Source organism: Corvus cornix, chromosome 1A (assembly GCF_000738735.6).
Source record: "Corvus cornix cornix isolate S_Up_H32 chromosome 1A, ASM73873v5, whole genome shotgun sequence".
NCBI classification, from domain to species: domain Eukaryota; kingdom Metazoa; phylum Chordata; class Aves; order Passeriformes; family Corvidae; genus Corvus; species Corvus cornix.
The window spans coordinates 61,020,847-61,037,059 of NC_047057.1; the positions used below are offsets into that span (position 1 = coordinate 61,020,847).

A 16,213-nucleotide genomic window follows, 5' to 3' on the forward strand; every position below is an offset into this window, starting at 1 on the left:
CCAGTTATTTCCAATTCAAGTAATTAAAAAGCCCAAAGGAAAATTACTCTGCAGGAAGAAAGACAACTAAAACATTACTCAACCCTTCTACATTGCAAAAAACACAATTTATATGCAGAAAACATTATTTATCTTTGCTGCAATCAGAGCTGCCAATATTATCTGGAGCCTCCTTACTATAAAGCAAGTCCTAACTGTAATGTCACAATGAAGGTAACAGAAAAATTACTGCAAAAAAATCAGCAATATACATTTTATCCCTTTGAATGTCTGTGTTATGTATTTACCATGCCTTTTTATTTTAATGCCATTACACACAGACAGAAGTGTCACAGGCACAGCTGTATCTCTCTTTAGTTGAAGTTGGGAAGAATGTTCACATGAAAAACAGGATACTCTTCCGAGCACTAAAAACACAGTTACTTACTGGAAAGAGACGTATGGAGTGCAAAGGTTTTGAGGCTGGTGAGCTCTTTCATTCTTGTTTCTTCCACACTTGTACAAAATATGTGCTCCCAGGCATATAGCTTTAATAGCTTAATGCCTTTGAGTATCTCATTGGTTTTCTTTAATCTCTCAGTAGAATAGTCCTTCATTTCAAAAGAAAATCAGAAGAAAAATTGATGACTGTTTGTAGTCTTAATGAGAACCCTCTTTTCTCCTCACTTCTGTTGCAAAATTCATTTTAAAAAAATTATTGTTTGTTTGTGATTGTGTACAGGCACCGTACTGAGAAAAAGAATATAAAATTTCATTTTCTTTTCAGATATTAAAATATTTACAGCCATGAGGGGAAATTAAGTGACCCTTTTCTGCAAAGAAAAATAACTCAGAACATCCCAACCCTTCAAAGAGAGGATGAAACTCAGGGAGGTGGGTTAGTAGGTCAATGGTGTCCATAACAACAGACAGAAACCTAAATGTGTGTATTTGCTGATACAAGAAACATTCTGGGATCCAGTTGTGCAAATAATTGAGATATTTATCAATGTATTTAGCTAATTTCCCCTCATTAAAAAACAGTAATCATAAGTTTTGGTAAAATCATGGATTTTGGTAAAATCATAGTCCGAAAGATGTTATGAGTCAGAGGAATATGAGTCAGAATAGAGCAGCAGGAAAGACTGAGATTATTTCTGAAATTATGCAAAGATAAACCCTCTGTAAAATTTTTACAGGTTATAAAAATTGGCACAACTCAACAGGATTGAAGTGTGTTGCAATTAGATCCATGCATGTCTAATTTGCTTATTGAATATTAAGATACAAAGGATCTCTAAATATTTGGCAACTTAAACATCAAAGGCTTATTTAAAAAGTTCAAGGGTCACAGCAATAAAGTTAAAAATTAGACAAAGGAGCAGAAAACATTTCTAACTGGTGAACTAAATTAGGCAGCAAAACAAACTTACAGCACTGAAGAATTTAGATATTAATAGATAATAATCCATCAGTACCAACTGATTTTTAGAGAATACCAAAGCTTGGGCTGAGATTAAAAAGTCTCTAGAGTTTACAGAGGGAGGTTGTGCACATTCTTTAATACTTTCCTGCTATAATTTATCAGTCATTTGCACTGTTTGCTAACATCCCATGAAATACAACATCTGCGTGTGGGAATAACACCCTTCCATGGAGTGGAATTCAGACAAAATTGTGCTAGTTGGATTAAAAATACTCTTTGTTGAGAAGGCACGTCAAGGCCCACATACTTTTTTGAGATTCTCTTCTGACAAATGTGAGGAAGGAAGAGACACTGAGCCACAGAGAAACAGACAGGGAGGGACGGTGGAATTGAAGGATGGCCTGCCCAAACACACACAATGGTTTTCACTAACTGCAAGAACAGAACCCAGAAACCCTGTTCTCATTTCTGGATCACAAATATCACTGAAATAATTCACTTACAAGAGTGCTCTTCTGAGCCTCAGCCAGCTTGGTGGCTATGAAGTACTGGATGGGAGCTAAGAGCACGATGACAGCGGCCCCGACCAAGGCGCTCACTCCCAGTAGGTTGTAGAGGAGGATCACGCCCATTATTATCTGTGAAGAGAAGAGCAACACAGGGGGAAAAAATGTAGATTTCAATAAGCCAGAACCATACCAAGAGAAAAATGTTTGTTCTTCTAATAAACACTTAAATGGTTCATAGGAATCAGCTGAGCCTGTACTTCAGGAGATCACATTTGGAAAGTGTGGGAAATAAACCCAGAAGCCTTTCTTTCTGACATTAACTAAATAGTTTGTGTTAGTGCCTGGTAGTTCTAAATCCAGACTGGGTTTCCACAAAACTAAAGGAGCACTAAAATGATGGTGCTTGCCCCGAGGCATTTTACAGAGTTCCTGGCCTCAAGTCCTGTTTACACTAGAGCTCCTTACCTCACTCTGGAAGCATTCAGAGGTCTTAGGGCTGTCTTGGATCACATTTGCATTCTGTTGTAGTGTCCCTGTGCAACTGCAGGCAGAGGGACATCTCAGATAGGCACTGAAGCACAAAGCAGATGTGCTGGGACTGACACAAACTGAGCTTGGGCATCAATACCACGCAACTCTGGAGGAAAATGCTGCCTTAGTCCTACAAAGGGTTTGGGAACACTTCCCACAGAAGTTTACCTGGGAATGGCTGTGATGCAACTGCTGTGATTCTGGTTCCTGAGTTAATTCAAGCTCTGCTATATAAATATTTCTATTAAAAGCTCCACTTTGTGGTGGAGAGATGTCCTCAGTGATAAGAGGGTATCCAGAATTAGTTGCATATCTCATATTTTTATCTCTTAAACAAGTCTGTCTTTAAATCTCCTTTCTTATTATACAACATCAGAAGTAAGAATCAACGGAGTTTAACATTTTTAAAGCAATATTTAGCTTTTCAGGCTCCTCTACTGCAAATGGCCATACCTAGCCACAGCAGTTAGATCACATGTTCATTTAATAATTTTCAAAGTACTGACAGCAACACTTCCACCCACTTCACTGGATGTGAAACAGTGAAATGAAACACTCTATATTATTTTTAATTTCTGTTGCCATGTAACCTTTTTTGCCTTTTATCCATAAACTATTTCATGACACTCTAAACCCTATCCAACCCATTAGTAGTAGTAATATTGCTGACTAATGAAATAGATTACACTCTTAGGAAATTCAGCAGATCTACTGTAAGAATTGGTTCTATCCCCTTTAAAACTTCTTTAATGTCACTGAGATCACTGAAATGTAAGGATCATGCCAAACACAACCTGAGCTAAAATTCTGAAGATGCTACAGGAATTCAAGCTTCACAGAAAAATCAGGATGGCTTAGGTCCTTAACTAGGCCCTGGCACTTTTGAAGATTTCTTTCAAGCTAATTATCCCAGACTTTCCTTCCTACAGATCTGCCTCCAGTTCTTTCCCAGCCCTGTTAAGAACCAGATGTGTCCAGTGACTAAGTTTGTTTGGAAGAGAGCTCCTCTGAGCATTGTCAGTGCTCATGTCAGTCATGGAGCGGGATTCAATTGCTGTTGGTCCTGCCACAAAACCCAGTTACAAGTGGACACTGCAGAATCAATGCTTAGTTCTGATGCCAGGTGGCAAAATAAAAGCAATGGATTTGTGTCAGCAGTGGAAGAAATATGAGCAGGAAAAGGATTGCAGGTCCTACAAGCCACAGACATGGAAATCCTACTAAAAATCCCCTCTCTCTTCACTGGCCCTCAGAGAGACACCTTTCCAGCCCTTGGGCCACCTTTTTGCTCATCAATCTTAGTGGGAAGTGCAGGTTCCTCTCTGGATTTTGTAGTAGTGTCCCAGATATGAATTCTCCTCACCCAGGCTGGAGGATCTCTGAAATCAGGCCCTTACTTTGATGCTCTACCTGAACAGGCATTGCCCACAGATTGGGGCACAGGAACAAGAACCACATTAATTGGTTGGTTTCTATGGCAACCAAGTTATTGATTTGTCCCAGTGTCATCTCTCCCATGGACAAGTTGGATGTAGAAAGCCTCAGGATCTTGTTATATATCATTGCCTGTAAGAAAGGGGGGGGGGAAAGGAAGTTATTAAAATAATGTAATTATAAAAGAACAGTAGCAGTGGGATGTTTCAAACTGCATCATCAGCCTTTACCTAGGACAGCCCTTCTCCCAGTCTCTCACCTGAGACAGCGAGAGATGGAGACAGAGTGAGAGAAAGCACAAGAGAGAACACTGACTTTAAAAAACTCCAATTCCTCTTAAAAGATTTGTTGCTTAACGCAGACCTAAAACAGAACAAAAATGACAACAAAACATCAAAATTTAGGAAATTGGCCAAAGAAACTTTTTTAACAAGCATTTGGTGAGCCTGCTTTTCTGTGACACTGTCTGTCAAAGAGATCCTTGTTTCTGATAAGACAGTTAAATTCACGCTGTGAAGTTTGATCAGAGTGGGTATGTATTCCTTTGGGTTTCTCTCCCTTACCTGGCCATTCCTTTCCATAAAATTTGTAGGAGCTTAACAGGGTTTAAAATGAATCAGGGCTAACATCTACGGGATTTTAAAGACAAATATTGTGAGCCCAGTTTGCAGTTATGACCAAACATGAAACACTGCAGCTCCAAGGAAGTTTTAAAAATAATTTGTCCTTTTTGACCCATTTTCTCCATGAATAAAGTATGTCCTGCAGAATTAATCAGAAATGCCTGGTGAATTAAATCAGCTGCATATGGCCCTAAGAGTCCCAATTTTGCTTAGTGGGTGTCACAAAAAGGAGTCACAAAAAGGAGTCACAAAAGGAAACGACCAGGTGCTCTTTCATCCCCAAATCTGTACCATCTACCCTGGGAGAAGGCAGAAAATGTTTGAAGCAGCTCCATCAATCAGGGTGAGCACACAAAAAAAAAAGAAGCTTCCATGCTGAGATGATATTCTCATGGTTAGTTACATCTGGCAAAACATCAGTTCCAGCTTCTGGAGTGCTACTGCTGCCTGTGGAGTTTGGTCTGTGCAGAGCCCTGCTACACCCCCACCACGTGCTGGGCCGGAGCTGCTGGCTCCACTTCATAAACAAGGCTCTCACAGAGGGTTAAGGGATGCTGGGGTTACAGACACAGTCCTGCAGATGAATCACTCCCGTCCCATCCCACAGGGCTCTGTGCTAAAGGGCATAAATATCCAGTCACCACCCCCGATGCATGCACAGAGTTCCCATAAAACAAGGACGCTCTGCAGATGACTCCATCCACAGTCAGCAGAAGCGAACCCATAAGCAAACGAACAAAGCAGATGCAGAGTCAAAATGACACTGCTGATCCTCATCTATCTCTCATTGTCTGCAAAGATGTATTTTTATATGCATGGGTTTTTCTGGGTGTTAAACTTCCGCAGGTTAAAATGATGGGATAAGTTTTTAGCAAAAGGAATTGCTGCCAGCAGTTTGCCAGCACTATTTTGTCCAGTTTTCTGTATAAAAATACAGCACATATCTTCCCTGAAACCATGACTTCAAGCTTGGTCTTCAGATAAAGAATGAGACAAATGAAAGCACAAAGATGGAGCTATTATTAGTGAATCTCCTGGCAGATCTTTGCTCACCAGTAAAGCACCCCGGAGGTTGATGCCAGTCTCTGTAGTCACATAGTAGGAGGCCTGCAGGAATGTCCTTTGCAGGATAAGGGCCAGGAAGAGAAGGACTGCCAAGACATAAACATTCCTGAGGAAATCCTCCAAGGCAAGGTATGAGTTTGATGGATCCTTCACCTGAAAAGAAAGAAAAAAATGATGCAAGTGCCATAGGAGGGACTGTATATTCCTGAGAAGCTGGAAACAAGCAAATTCAATCATTGCATTGGAAAGAAACATACTGATGGTACTATGGGAAAGTTATCGAAATCAGATTTCTCATTGACCTCTATATCAAAATTATTTGGATACAAATTAAAAACTCCGCTCCTGTTCCAAAGACTAAGGATTGAGATCTTTTAGCAGTTCTAAAATGATTTAGTTTTAGCAGGAAAGGAACAATAAGATTGCCATGTCTGCCTTGTCTTTAGTTTCCTCATCAAATTCTGGTGATTTGTAGGATAGAAATGCTACTCAGTAGAAAATAAAGCTCATTCCACCTGCATCACAGAGAAGCTGCAAGAAAGTATTTTTTATTGTATGGGATTAGTTATTTATGTTGCATTTGCATATTATGGAAACAATTCCTTCCAGGAATATAGTCTATGATACCCATAAAATCTGAATAACATAAGACTATACATGCCAGTATTCCCCACAAAATGAGATTTAAATGCCTCAACATGGAAGAGAAAAAAAATCTTGTTTAAAGCCCTTTGTTTTCATTTTCTAGTTTTTGTGTTCACTGTTCTGCTCTGTTTCAGGCAGAAAAGGAAACAAATGTACCAAAATACTCCAAGGAAGACTGTTCCTTTGGTATTTCCGATCCAGCTGGAAGCAGGATGTACTGTAATTCTTAGAGGGGAAAAAAAAGGAAAAAAAAAAAGAAGGAAAAAGCCTGTTCTACTGAAATATCCAGCCTGATTCTGAGAATAAAGGTTTGGGCAATATAGGAAAGAAAGCCATCTGCCCAAGATTCATTGAAAAAAGAGTTGCTTAAGTGCATGGTTGGTCAGACAAATATATTGAAAACTTTTCTCTTAATGTTCTGCTGCATCTAACTTCCCCTTGTTTTCATAGTGGGGATATAAATAAGAAAATAACATTTGTAGATACCTTTTTTCAATGTATATAGAGTTCTCAGGAATTAAGGCAGAAGAAGCATAAAATTAAATGTATTCACATTAATTGGAACTAGAGAGAATTTAAAGGAGAAATGTTTAATAGCAAGAACAGCCAAGAGAAAGTTTATCAAAATCCATAAATTAAAGGCAAATGTATTCTGAAATGTATCCAAGAGAAATAGTGACTGTCACCAAGCCAAGTGGTTTCAAGATCTCCAATGATTCCAACCTTCCCTTTAGCCAATGCTGATTAAAACTTTTTAAAAAGCCACAACTGAAACCCCTCCACTGAAGAGTACAAAAATATAAAGGAAGCAAAGGATTCCTAAATCTGAGATCCAGAAATCATTTTCAAGCTTAAATACCTTGTTTGTTCACCATGCAAAAAACCCCAACATTTTTGAAGGCAAAACATGCACTTTGCCCTGTAACTCTGTGGCTCAAATCCAGCTTGTGCAGGTTCAAGGATGATAAAAAGCTTTGTTTGATAAGCTGTACAATTAAACTCTCCTTCAGTGCAGTGAAAGCCTCAAGCCAAATTGAGACCATCAGTCAAGAAAATTAATGTCAGGAGTGAACAGCCAAGAAAAAGATATTTGGGTAGTGATGATAGTCAAATACTTTATCTGGAGAGGAAAATGCTATTCCATTACATACCTATCTGCTCATTCAGAGACAAAACACTCCAGAAACTGTATGGAGATGTTTCTCTATCAGAAAACAAATGCAGGAAAATGTCTTTGTCATTTCTTCTCTGCTGTCAGTAAAATAATTTTACCTGTATCTTTTCATTAGTTACTAATAAATTCTTTTTCTTGTAATAGAAAATGTTCTGTATCAGAGGCTTGCTCAGTGTTTAGAGGTGATCTCAGAAAGTTCAGTCTCAGTGAAACGTGAAATGAGCAGTGATCTGGCATCTCTTGTGCATCTTTATGATCAAAAAATGCCATTGAATAAAGTGGATACTTTTCAATTTCTCACATGTGCCAACACATTTCCTCACAGCAGCAACCAACACAATCAGCCACAAACAGGGACTGGCTACTCTCAGCTTCCCAGTAAAAAAACAGATTTCAGAGAGCTCAAAACTGTTAGTGAAGTATAAACTGACAAATGGATAGGAATTAAGCAAAATTCCCAGGCTGAATGCACCACTGAGGCACCACCAGTGCGTGTCCTGCCTGAAACAAACAGGCACAGTTGAAGAGGAGCAGAAAAGTCGTTCCTTCTTCCCAGAACTGCTGGGGTCACTCCATCAAGACAGGCAGCTGGGGAGCTGAGGGGAGCCTCCACAATCTGTGTTCCGTTCCTACCCAAGGCTCCCACTGCTCAGGTTTTTAACTTGACTGTCTCTCACAACAGAAATATTCAATTTGCTTGAGAGAAACCGTAATAATACAGTGTAGACCACAGACCTATCAAAGCATGCAGCCAGCTGTCTTAAATACCTGCTATGACTCTAAAACTACTACCAGAGCCATTCAATCCACGTTGTCAGGTTACCTTTTCTGTGGTATTTGTACTATTAGTTGTATTCTGGAAGCCCTGGACAATGCCAGAAATGCACAGTGGCCCAGCAAAGCCCAGCAGGTCGGCCAGGTAGCGGAAGGTGCTGCTGAGCAGGATTGGCCGTCCAAAAGCACTGTACATGGCCAACCAAATGGAGGGGCTCCGGTTGGGATGGTCCTCCACCTTTTTCTGGAAAACAGAAACAGGTACCCAGGCATTAAGAGAAGCCTCCCAGGCTCTATATGGCAACATTCCTGTCTGGATGCCTAAATGGTTCCAGAAAGGTGTTTTGGACCAGGTGAGGCAGCAAACACATCATAATTATCAACAGATTTCAGACATTCTTCACATCAAGTTCAAATTCTGCCTCCCCTTGCTAACTGTGGTTTCTCACCTCTATATCCTACCACTTTCCTGAACCTGTGAACACAGGAATGCAAGCACAGATTATCATCCTGGCAGGCAGCCATTGTCCCTTGCACATGTGTGCTCAGGGAGAGCTCTGACCTTTCAGCCCTTTGCTCACGTGGGTAATCCTGGTTTCACAGTAGCTGTGAAACCACTTGATCCAGTAAAGGCTTCTGATTGCAGGAAAAATACATGACAATTACAAGAACATAGTTTAATTTAATTTACCTGGAATTTTTTCCATCTCTTGGATGCCTTCCAAGATGACACAGTTCAACCAATCAATGATAACTGTGCTCAAAAAATTAAAGCAGAAGACCAGGATGGGAGGTAAGATTAATTCAATCAAGGGTCCTTTCTAGCCTTCAGATCTGTGAATTTACACAGTATCACAGCTCTTGGCTAAAACACCAACCAGCAGATATGTCTCAGTGTAATCAGAAGAGTTCTGATATCTCTGAGGTCCTTTCAATTTAACGAAGAAAGAGTTTTACTGACCAGAGCTGTGCTCTGCAGAGTGCTTCCTTGCAGTTCAGGCGGCAGCTTTTGACACTTTAAACAAGCATCTGTCATTTCTCAAGCAGCACAGATGCCTGCAAGCTGCAAGCCAAGCCAAGCCCTCTTGAGCCTTCACAGAAACATTTTAAGCACAGCCAAGCAACAACCACCCCCTGCCCCAGCAAATTCACCGAAGAAAAGCAAGTGTTTCTGTAACCTCCCTGGCTGCCTCGTCTTTTTTTCCTTTTTTCTCAGTTTTTCCTTTTTATGCTGTTTCCACAGTGAGATGGATCATGTGTGTGGTGCCAAAATGTGCAGGTGGACCAGGTGGCTGCCAGAGACTGGGCCAGGCCAATGCCAAGGAGCTTAGGAAGGAGAAATAAGCACCATGAGGTCAAATCAGAGCTACCATTCCAGAAAGGGGTGAGAATGAAATTGCTTCCTCTGAGGAGGTAAAGAGCACTGGGGCCTTGTGTGAGTTGCCCAGAAAAAAGGCTCTGAATTTGTGGCCTAATGGGTTTTGAGCTTGAGTGCCCTAAAAGGGTTAATAATTTAATAACCTGAACAGCTTGAGAGGAGCTAAGCTAATTTATTGGGTAAACAGCTGCCATCTTTTGGAAAAAAATTGTTATATTATTCTGGGCAGAATTATTCAATTAATGGTAAATTTGGTAAACGGCAAAGGTAAATTCTTATTCCTCTAACAATAGCCATTTTCATTATTACTACAATTCACACCTTGGTCATCACTACGTGAAATCTGTTCCCTTTTCGTTGGAAAAAATACTAATTAATTTATCTAATTTATTGCTAAACACTGTTTTTTCTTCTTTTTTAAATCAGGATTTCATATTAGCTGAAGCATGTAATGGGAAGAGGGGAGAAAGATTTTTTTTCTAATCATAATTTGTTTTCCAGAATGGTCCTTGATTGTTATGGGCTTGCATAGAATGTTGCTGTGTTGATTAACCAGTCTGGGCTACTGTTCTCAGCTGTGGCACTTGATTAGGTTTTCCTTGTCTTCGTCAACTTCCTCTCAAATTCCTGTAATTTTCTCTACCTTGGCCAATCCACAGTTGGAATAAAGGGCAGTGAGACAGTGCTTGCTGATAAATCAAGTCACCTGTAAGGTTTGCCTCAGTAAATGTGGAAATCTGACTCTTCTCATAGTTCTGGAGCTGGCAGCATGAGCCTGGTGATGAAGAGCAATGCCCTGTTCCTGTGATTTATAATTAACACAATTTCCTGGGTTTTTGCCCTAGCAGGTAAGATCCATAATGGCACATGAATAGCAGGCATAGGAAACTGATGGCCCTTGACTTTAAAAATTGATTTTTCTATTACATGCCCAAAAGAAAAGCTTTCTATTGACCATTGGCACAAACTATACAGGATTTAGGTTGGTGGGCTAAGCCAAATGTAATATCGATGTGCTAAATCTATTTTTGGATATGTGATATATGATGCACTGGTATGTGGTGTGAAACATCTAGGCTGCTTCTACAGAAACTGAAACAAAAGCCAAGCAACAGCAGACACAGGATCTCAGGTTTTTTTGGGCAGGGGGGCAGTAAATGGAATTATGTGAGAATTGATACAATTATTTCCATTTTCATAGCATGCAGAAGAAATAGCAAGACAATGTGAGCTGTCTCAAAAGCATTTTACAATATAGAGTATTCATGGTCATGTTCAGCACCTTTCATCAAGGTGTGATAGGAAGGGTTTGGGAAGGAACAGGAGTTTTCTCTCTGCAGGGCCACGGAGCACAGCTGAGATCAGCTACTTCCAGGCACAGGCAGGGGTAACCCGACTTAATCCAGAGGAGGCTGTGGGGCTCCCCTCCCCAGTTACAGGAGATTAGCGTAAAATACACACTTGGCAGCAGAGACAGTGGCATATCACCTCCTCCAGACTGCAGACCACACTCCAATCTGAAGAATTTTCCTAATTACGTGGCTGTTTTCTGGCCCAACCAGGCACAAGCCAACACATTTCTGGACGGGAACGAACTGCAGTGAGTTCCACTGCCTGGCTCCTTGGATCTGCTTTAGCCATTTGGTTTACTTTAACGTTATCTACAAATACCAGTTTACTTCAGGGTTACAGCCTGATTTTGAAGAGTAGCACAAATGTGTGGTAATCTCAAGACTTTGGACAACTACAGAACACAAAATATCTGATGTAAGGCAGCATCAGAAATGTAGGTGAGTGTAACTGCATAAATAACATTTATGCAAGTGTTTATATGTGCATGACACACACTGAGGGAAGCTACACACTGAAAGTTTGTGCTCTTGCACACAAGCAATAGCACGTTTAACTTGCCTTTTGGCAACTGAACTGCATTTTTGGGCAGGCACAGACAGCACCTGCAGATGTGAATGAGCTACAGACAAATGCTGGCACCCAGCTGTTGTGCCTGTCATCAAGAATGGCACAGACTCAGGTCCTTGGGTCATGTAGGTGCATATCCCTCTTTAAGTAGGGCTTAGGCACCTTAAGGAGATGGCCTAAGGGATGCATCTCTCCCAAGCTGCTGTGAAAAGCTCAGTTCCAAAGACTCAGTAGCTTTCTGCCTAAAGCAGAAGGATCCTGATCTCTGGTCTCTGTAATCCTCGACTGCAGAAGGAAAGAGAAGCAACCTATATCTGTTAAAATATAACCAATTGTACTGATTATTCTTTCATCTCAGAAGGCACAGAAAGGAGCCTGCAGCTCCATTAGGTGGTAGGAGCAGAGAGCTGCCTAAATGCATCCAGAAGTTTCCCTGGAAAATCCTGCCCTACCCAGTGAGTTTTCCCAGCCATGCTTTCTGTACTGGGTCTGGCCGGGATGGAGTTAATTTTCTTCATAGCAACCTGTAGGGTGCTGTGTTTGAGTTTGGTGACTAAGTCACTGCTAAGACACCAGTCTTTTGGCTATTCTTGATGTGTGGTTTTGGCTATTTCTCTGTCTGGAGCAAAAAAAAAGGTGAAGATGAGTGTTTCCAGCTGAAATTATGGACAGAATGTCTTCCAGTTTCATAAGTAGCTAAGATTTAAACAAATCTTTCAGTATTAAAATCTAGCAAGTGATCAGTCTGTTGTGGTTTTAGTTTCCAATTGCACTCAGTTTGGCAACTCTCTCCTGCTATAAATTTACTTAAAACCAAACAGTAACTATTGGATTGGAACTTCCTAGGCCAATGTTTCACCTTGGAACAAACAGTCCTAAGTTAAAAGTTCCTAAAACGAGGATTTCATGAAAGCTGAAGAAATTCAAAGTGATGCTTTGGCTTTCTAAGGCCGAACAGTGACATGGACATCTGTGGTTACCTTTTGCTCCTCATAGGCTTCTTTGAGACAGACATAATTTGTCAGTGCTCTCATTGCAATTGGGAGCTTCCCAATGGCCTTCAGGTCCACAGGTTTCTTGTGAGCAGATATAATGAGAGTGTTCATCCACCAGTAAGTTGCCTTTGAGAGCAAATTGACAAAGGGCTGTAGGAACCTCACCCCGAGATCCTGCAGATCCTCTGGAGGCTTTACTTTCTGAGGGTTCATGAAGAACACATACCTCTGGAGAGGAGAAAATAGACAACATGGGCTCAGGAATTATCTTATTCATAGTAATTTCTTAGTAAAAACTATGTGCAAGACAACCACAAATTTGCATTTAAAGGTAATTATATGTTGAATTTAAATATAAATTTGCATGTAAATGGGAGCATTTCCATTTTGACAGATAACTTGGCAAAAAATTGACCAACATGGCATGTGGATACAGCTCTGTACCATATCAGTACCACTTATCTTGAGCTGAACAACAGCAAAAATGAATTCTTGGAAAATAATTATATTTTAAATTATCATGGGTAAGAACATATGCTGACACATTCACTACATAAATAGTTCATCAGCACTAACACGCCACATATTTTAAAGATTGCATCCACACACCTATACCATCCTCATGTGCACAAATACACATCTATCTATACAAATATGTGTGCACTTTGTGTGGGTAGATACACACAGGCACACACACCAAGCCCAGGGGATACATCAAGAACATACATTTTAAAGAGACCTAAATCACCACTGATTTCCACAGAATTAACCAAACATTTATGGCCAAGCTAAACTCGGGCCTAAACTTGACACAAACCAGAGTTCCTGGGACTAAGGACCCATCTTCATCCCCATGATACCACTGATATTTTTGCAGATCCTGAGGAAGAAGCCACATACCCTGACTCGGATGACATTGATCTCCACTGCCATCAGCAGCCCGTAGAGGATGACCATTATTCCAGTGATGCAGAAACGCAGCTGAGAAAAAGGCACCCCGTCCTGGCAGTATCTGACAAGCTTGATGGTTTTGGTGACAAAGGCCATTATCCAGTAAAGGAAAAGAGCTGTAAAACAGGTGCAAGTGCATAATTTTAAAAATAAATAATAAATAAGTGTAACTACACCATTTTAGCTTCCATGGCTTGGTACAATGCAGGCCCAGTGATCCTCTATGTCACCAGCCACTGTTTTCTTTCCTGGGCCACAACCCTTCAAAAAGATCCACAATGGCAGATATTCACACGGGTAAGAAAGTCCATTGAAGGGGACTTCCTCTGAAGAGGAACTTTGCTCTTAAAGTGAAGGAAAAGGCACATAGCTTAACAAATGTCATATTGCCTCTTTGAAAAAGCAAGGTGCATCCCAAGTGAGAATATGGAAATGTGCTCATTTTGAAAACGAGTTTATGGAAAGTAGTGTTATCCTGCATCCTGGCTGGTATCTGTCAGGGGCTTGTTCAGGTGGTTGAGTTGCAGGCAATTTGGACAATATACCTGTATGGAACATTATTCTGCAATGTCTAGTCAGACCATCTCCTGACTGAGAGAGCAGATGGGATAATCTCAGAATCAGCTGCAAAATATGTTGAAAAAGAGCAGCATCTGCACAGGATGGTTTGTGGTCAGATCACTTTTCAAAGTGGCCTTTTGAAACAGACCTTTTGAATGCAGACAAGGTTTTCCTCAAAATAATGAGCAGTGTCAAAAAACACCTAAAAGCTCATGATAGAAATGCGACAGGCATGCAAGGCTTTCTCTTTTGTGATAAATTTAAAAGCAGTTTTCAATGTGTACCTTGTGAAAGGTGCAGTAACTCCTATGATACTACAGCTGGAAGAGCAGAGAATTATTCCTCTCTCTTTTAATATTCTCTTCACCATCCTCTTCAACCTACACAAGCTGACTTTGGCTAATATACTGGGATTTTTAAGAGTAAATAAATATCAGACATAGACTTACCCAGCAGTAACTTTGGAAAGTTGGATGTTTCAATATTATGGTAATAGACTATGGATACTGTGGCAGCCACAAATCCCATTATAGCTGGTAGAAAGAGATGCAGGTGGCGAGATTTCATTTGTCTGAAAATAAGTAAGGTATAAATTAGTGAATCTGGTGCCTTTTTTTCAGCATTGTGTGAAACCATAGGTGTTCTGATCATCTATTTAAGAGGACAAACACGACTTTCCTAGAGACAAAAAGATTTTTGTCCTCATGAGTGCTTTAACTTTGGTCAATATTTGCTTGCCATTATAGCTCGAAAGAAGAATTAATGCTTAGAACAACAGCTTCACCTTCATCCCATTAAAACCTGGACAGTTCATGAAAGGATTCTATGAAGTCTTTGGGGGAAAACCTCCTCATGGCTTACTAGCCAGCCCGGCAGGCATTAACACTGTTCATTAACAAATGCAATTAGGGTGGTTAGCCACCACACTCTGCCACTTACGTGTCAGAAACAATCCCCTCTGCTATTTCACACACGTGCACGAACAGCAGGGTGAACGTCAGGATCCACCGCAGGTTGTGCCCAGGGAAGTGCAGCCAGGTATTGTGGTGAATCTGCACTTTGGAGCTCTGGCTTCCCCAGCCTGGGAAACAATAAGATGGGAAGAGGAAGGTTATCTCACAGCCAGTCAGTGACTGATCTGGTTATCAATTTTCTGGGCACACTTATACGCAATCAACACAAGACTACAAGGGCTGTTGTTACTAAAAAGATGACCCAGGAGTGTCTCAGTTGCCCCATAATTTAAATCAAACCCTGGACAAGGAGACAATACTTTTCCCAAATTACAGTCAAAGAGAAATCATCCCTGGCTGAGAAAAAGGATAAGAAAGCAAAAAAAGCCCCAAACATCCCAAGTGTCACGCTCAGACAACAGGGACTGACAGATTTGAAATGATGGCATCCTCACGTCTTTCATAGTCACAGACAGGAGCAGGAAAAATTCCCAACTGATATAAAAGCTGCATCCTCAAAGGAGGCCTCCAAGATACATTTACTTGAAACAAGTAACATTTATGATCTGTTTCAGGCCTGTTTGGGAGCACAGTCTGAGGGAATGCTGAACAGTGATTTCACAGCTTCTGTCCCTCAGGCACAGCCCAGCCTCCTAGGCCTCCGCATTCCTGGCCCTTTAAAGCTCCCAACACAACGCCAGGACTCAAATTAATCAACAAATTAAACCTGAAGCCTATTTCCATGTCATCACCTCAGATGTCACTTGTCCTTTCCAGGCAAGATCCTCTCTGAGGCCAGCAACCCAGCAAGAAGCGGGACACAGAGGATCTGAGGGGGGTGACCGGGCAGGGGGAAGCTGAGGCCTGACCACAGGCTGACTCCTCATGGTGGCGAGCCTGGGCCTCTGTCCCTTCCCACACGGATACAGGGTTGTCCTGAGTCAGGAAGCCCAAAAGTCCCTCTTACTGTAAGGCAACTCCTGGAATTCCCTGACAGGCTTCCCAAAGCCCGTAGAGAATCCCAACAACAGCACATTTTGGGGAAGTAAAGAAACCAAACAAAAAGAAACCATTTTGATTTTGATTTTGTGCTTTTGATACACAAGGATGCAGCATCTCATCGTGCTTAGAGGCTCCTCAGGTGACTTAGGAACACACAAACCAGAACCTAAGTTAATTCATTCTTGGAAACTGTCAGGATTTCACCATTTCATCCTTGTTTAATAAGCAAAATACTGCAGGAACCAATTATTCTCTCTTCTCCTTTGAGAGAAGCATATCTCAAGCATTTTCCA

General features: G+C 41.0%; 1 protein-coding gene across 1 annotated transcript in view; it reads right to left on the reverse strand.

Moving 5' to 3' along the window:
• The window catches only part of ABCC9 (ATP binding cassette subfamily C member 9), a 71,339-nt gene that overhangs the window by 42,493 nt on the left and 12,633 nt on the right, over nucleotides 1-16,213 (reverse strand). Inside the window, exons 6-14 of the mRNA XM_019292671.3 lie at nucleotides 14,905-15,046; nucleotides 14,415-14,536; nucleotides 13,354-13,520; nucleotides 12,439-12,681; nucleotides 8,210-8,404; nucleotides 5,556-5,720; nucleotides 3,856-4,011; nucleotides 1,909-2,043; nucleotides 428-590 (exon numbers count right to left, since the gene is read on the reverse strand). Of these exons, the coding sequence (XP_019148216.1) occupies nucleotides 428-590; nucleotides 1,909-2,043; nucleotides 3,856-4,011; nucleotides 5,556-5,720; nucleotides 8,210-8,404; nucleotides 12,439-12,681; nucleotides 13,354-13,520; nucleotides 14,415-14,536; nucleotides 14,905-15,046 (1,488 nt within the window). The remainder of the gene's footprint in view (nucleotides 1-427; nucleotides 591-1,908; nucleotides 2,044-3,855; nucleotides 4,012-5,555; nucleotides 5,721-8,209; nucleotides 8,405-12,438; nucleotides 12,682-13,353; nucleotides 13,521-14,414; nucleotides 14,537-14,904; nucleotides 15,047-16,213) is intronic.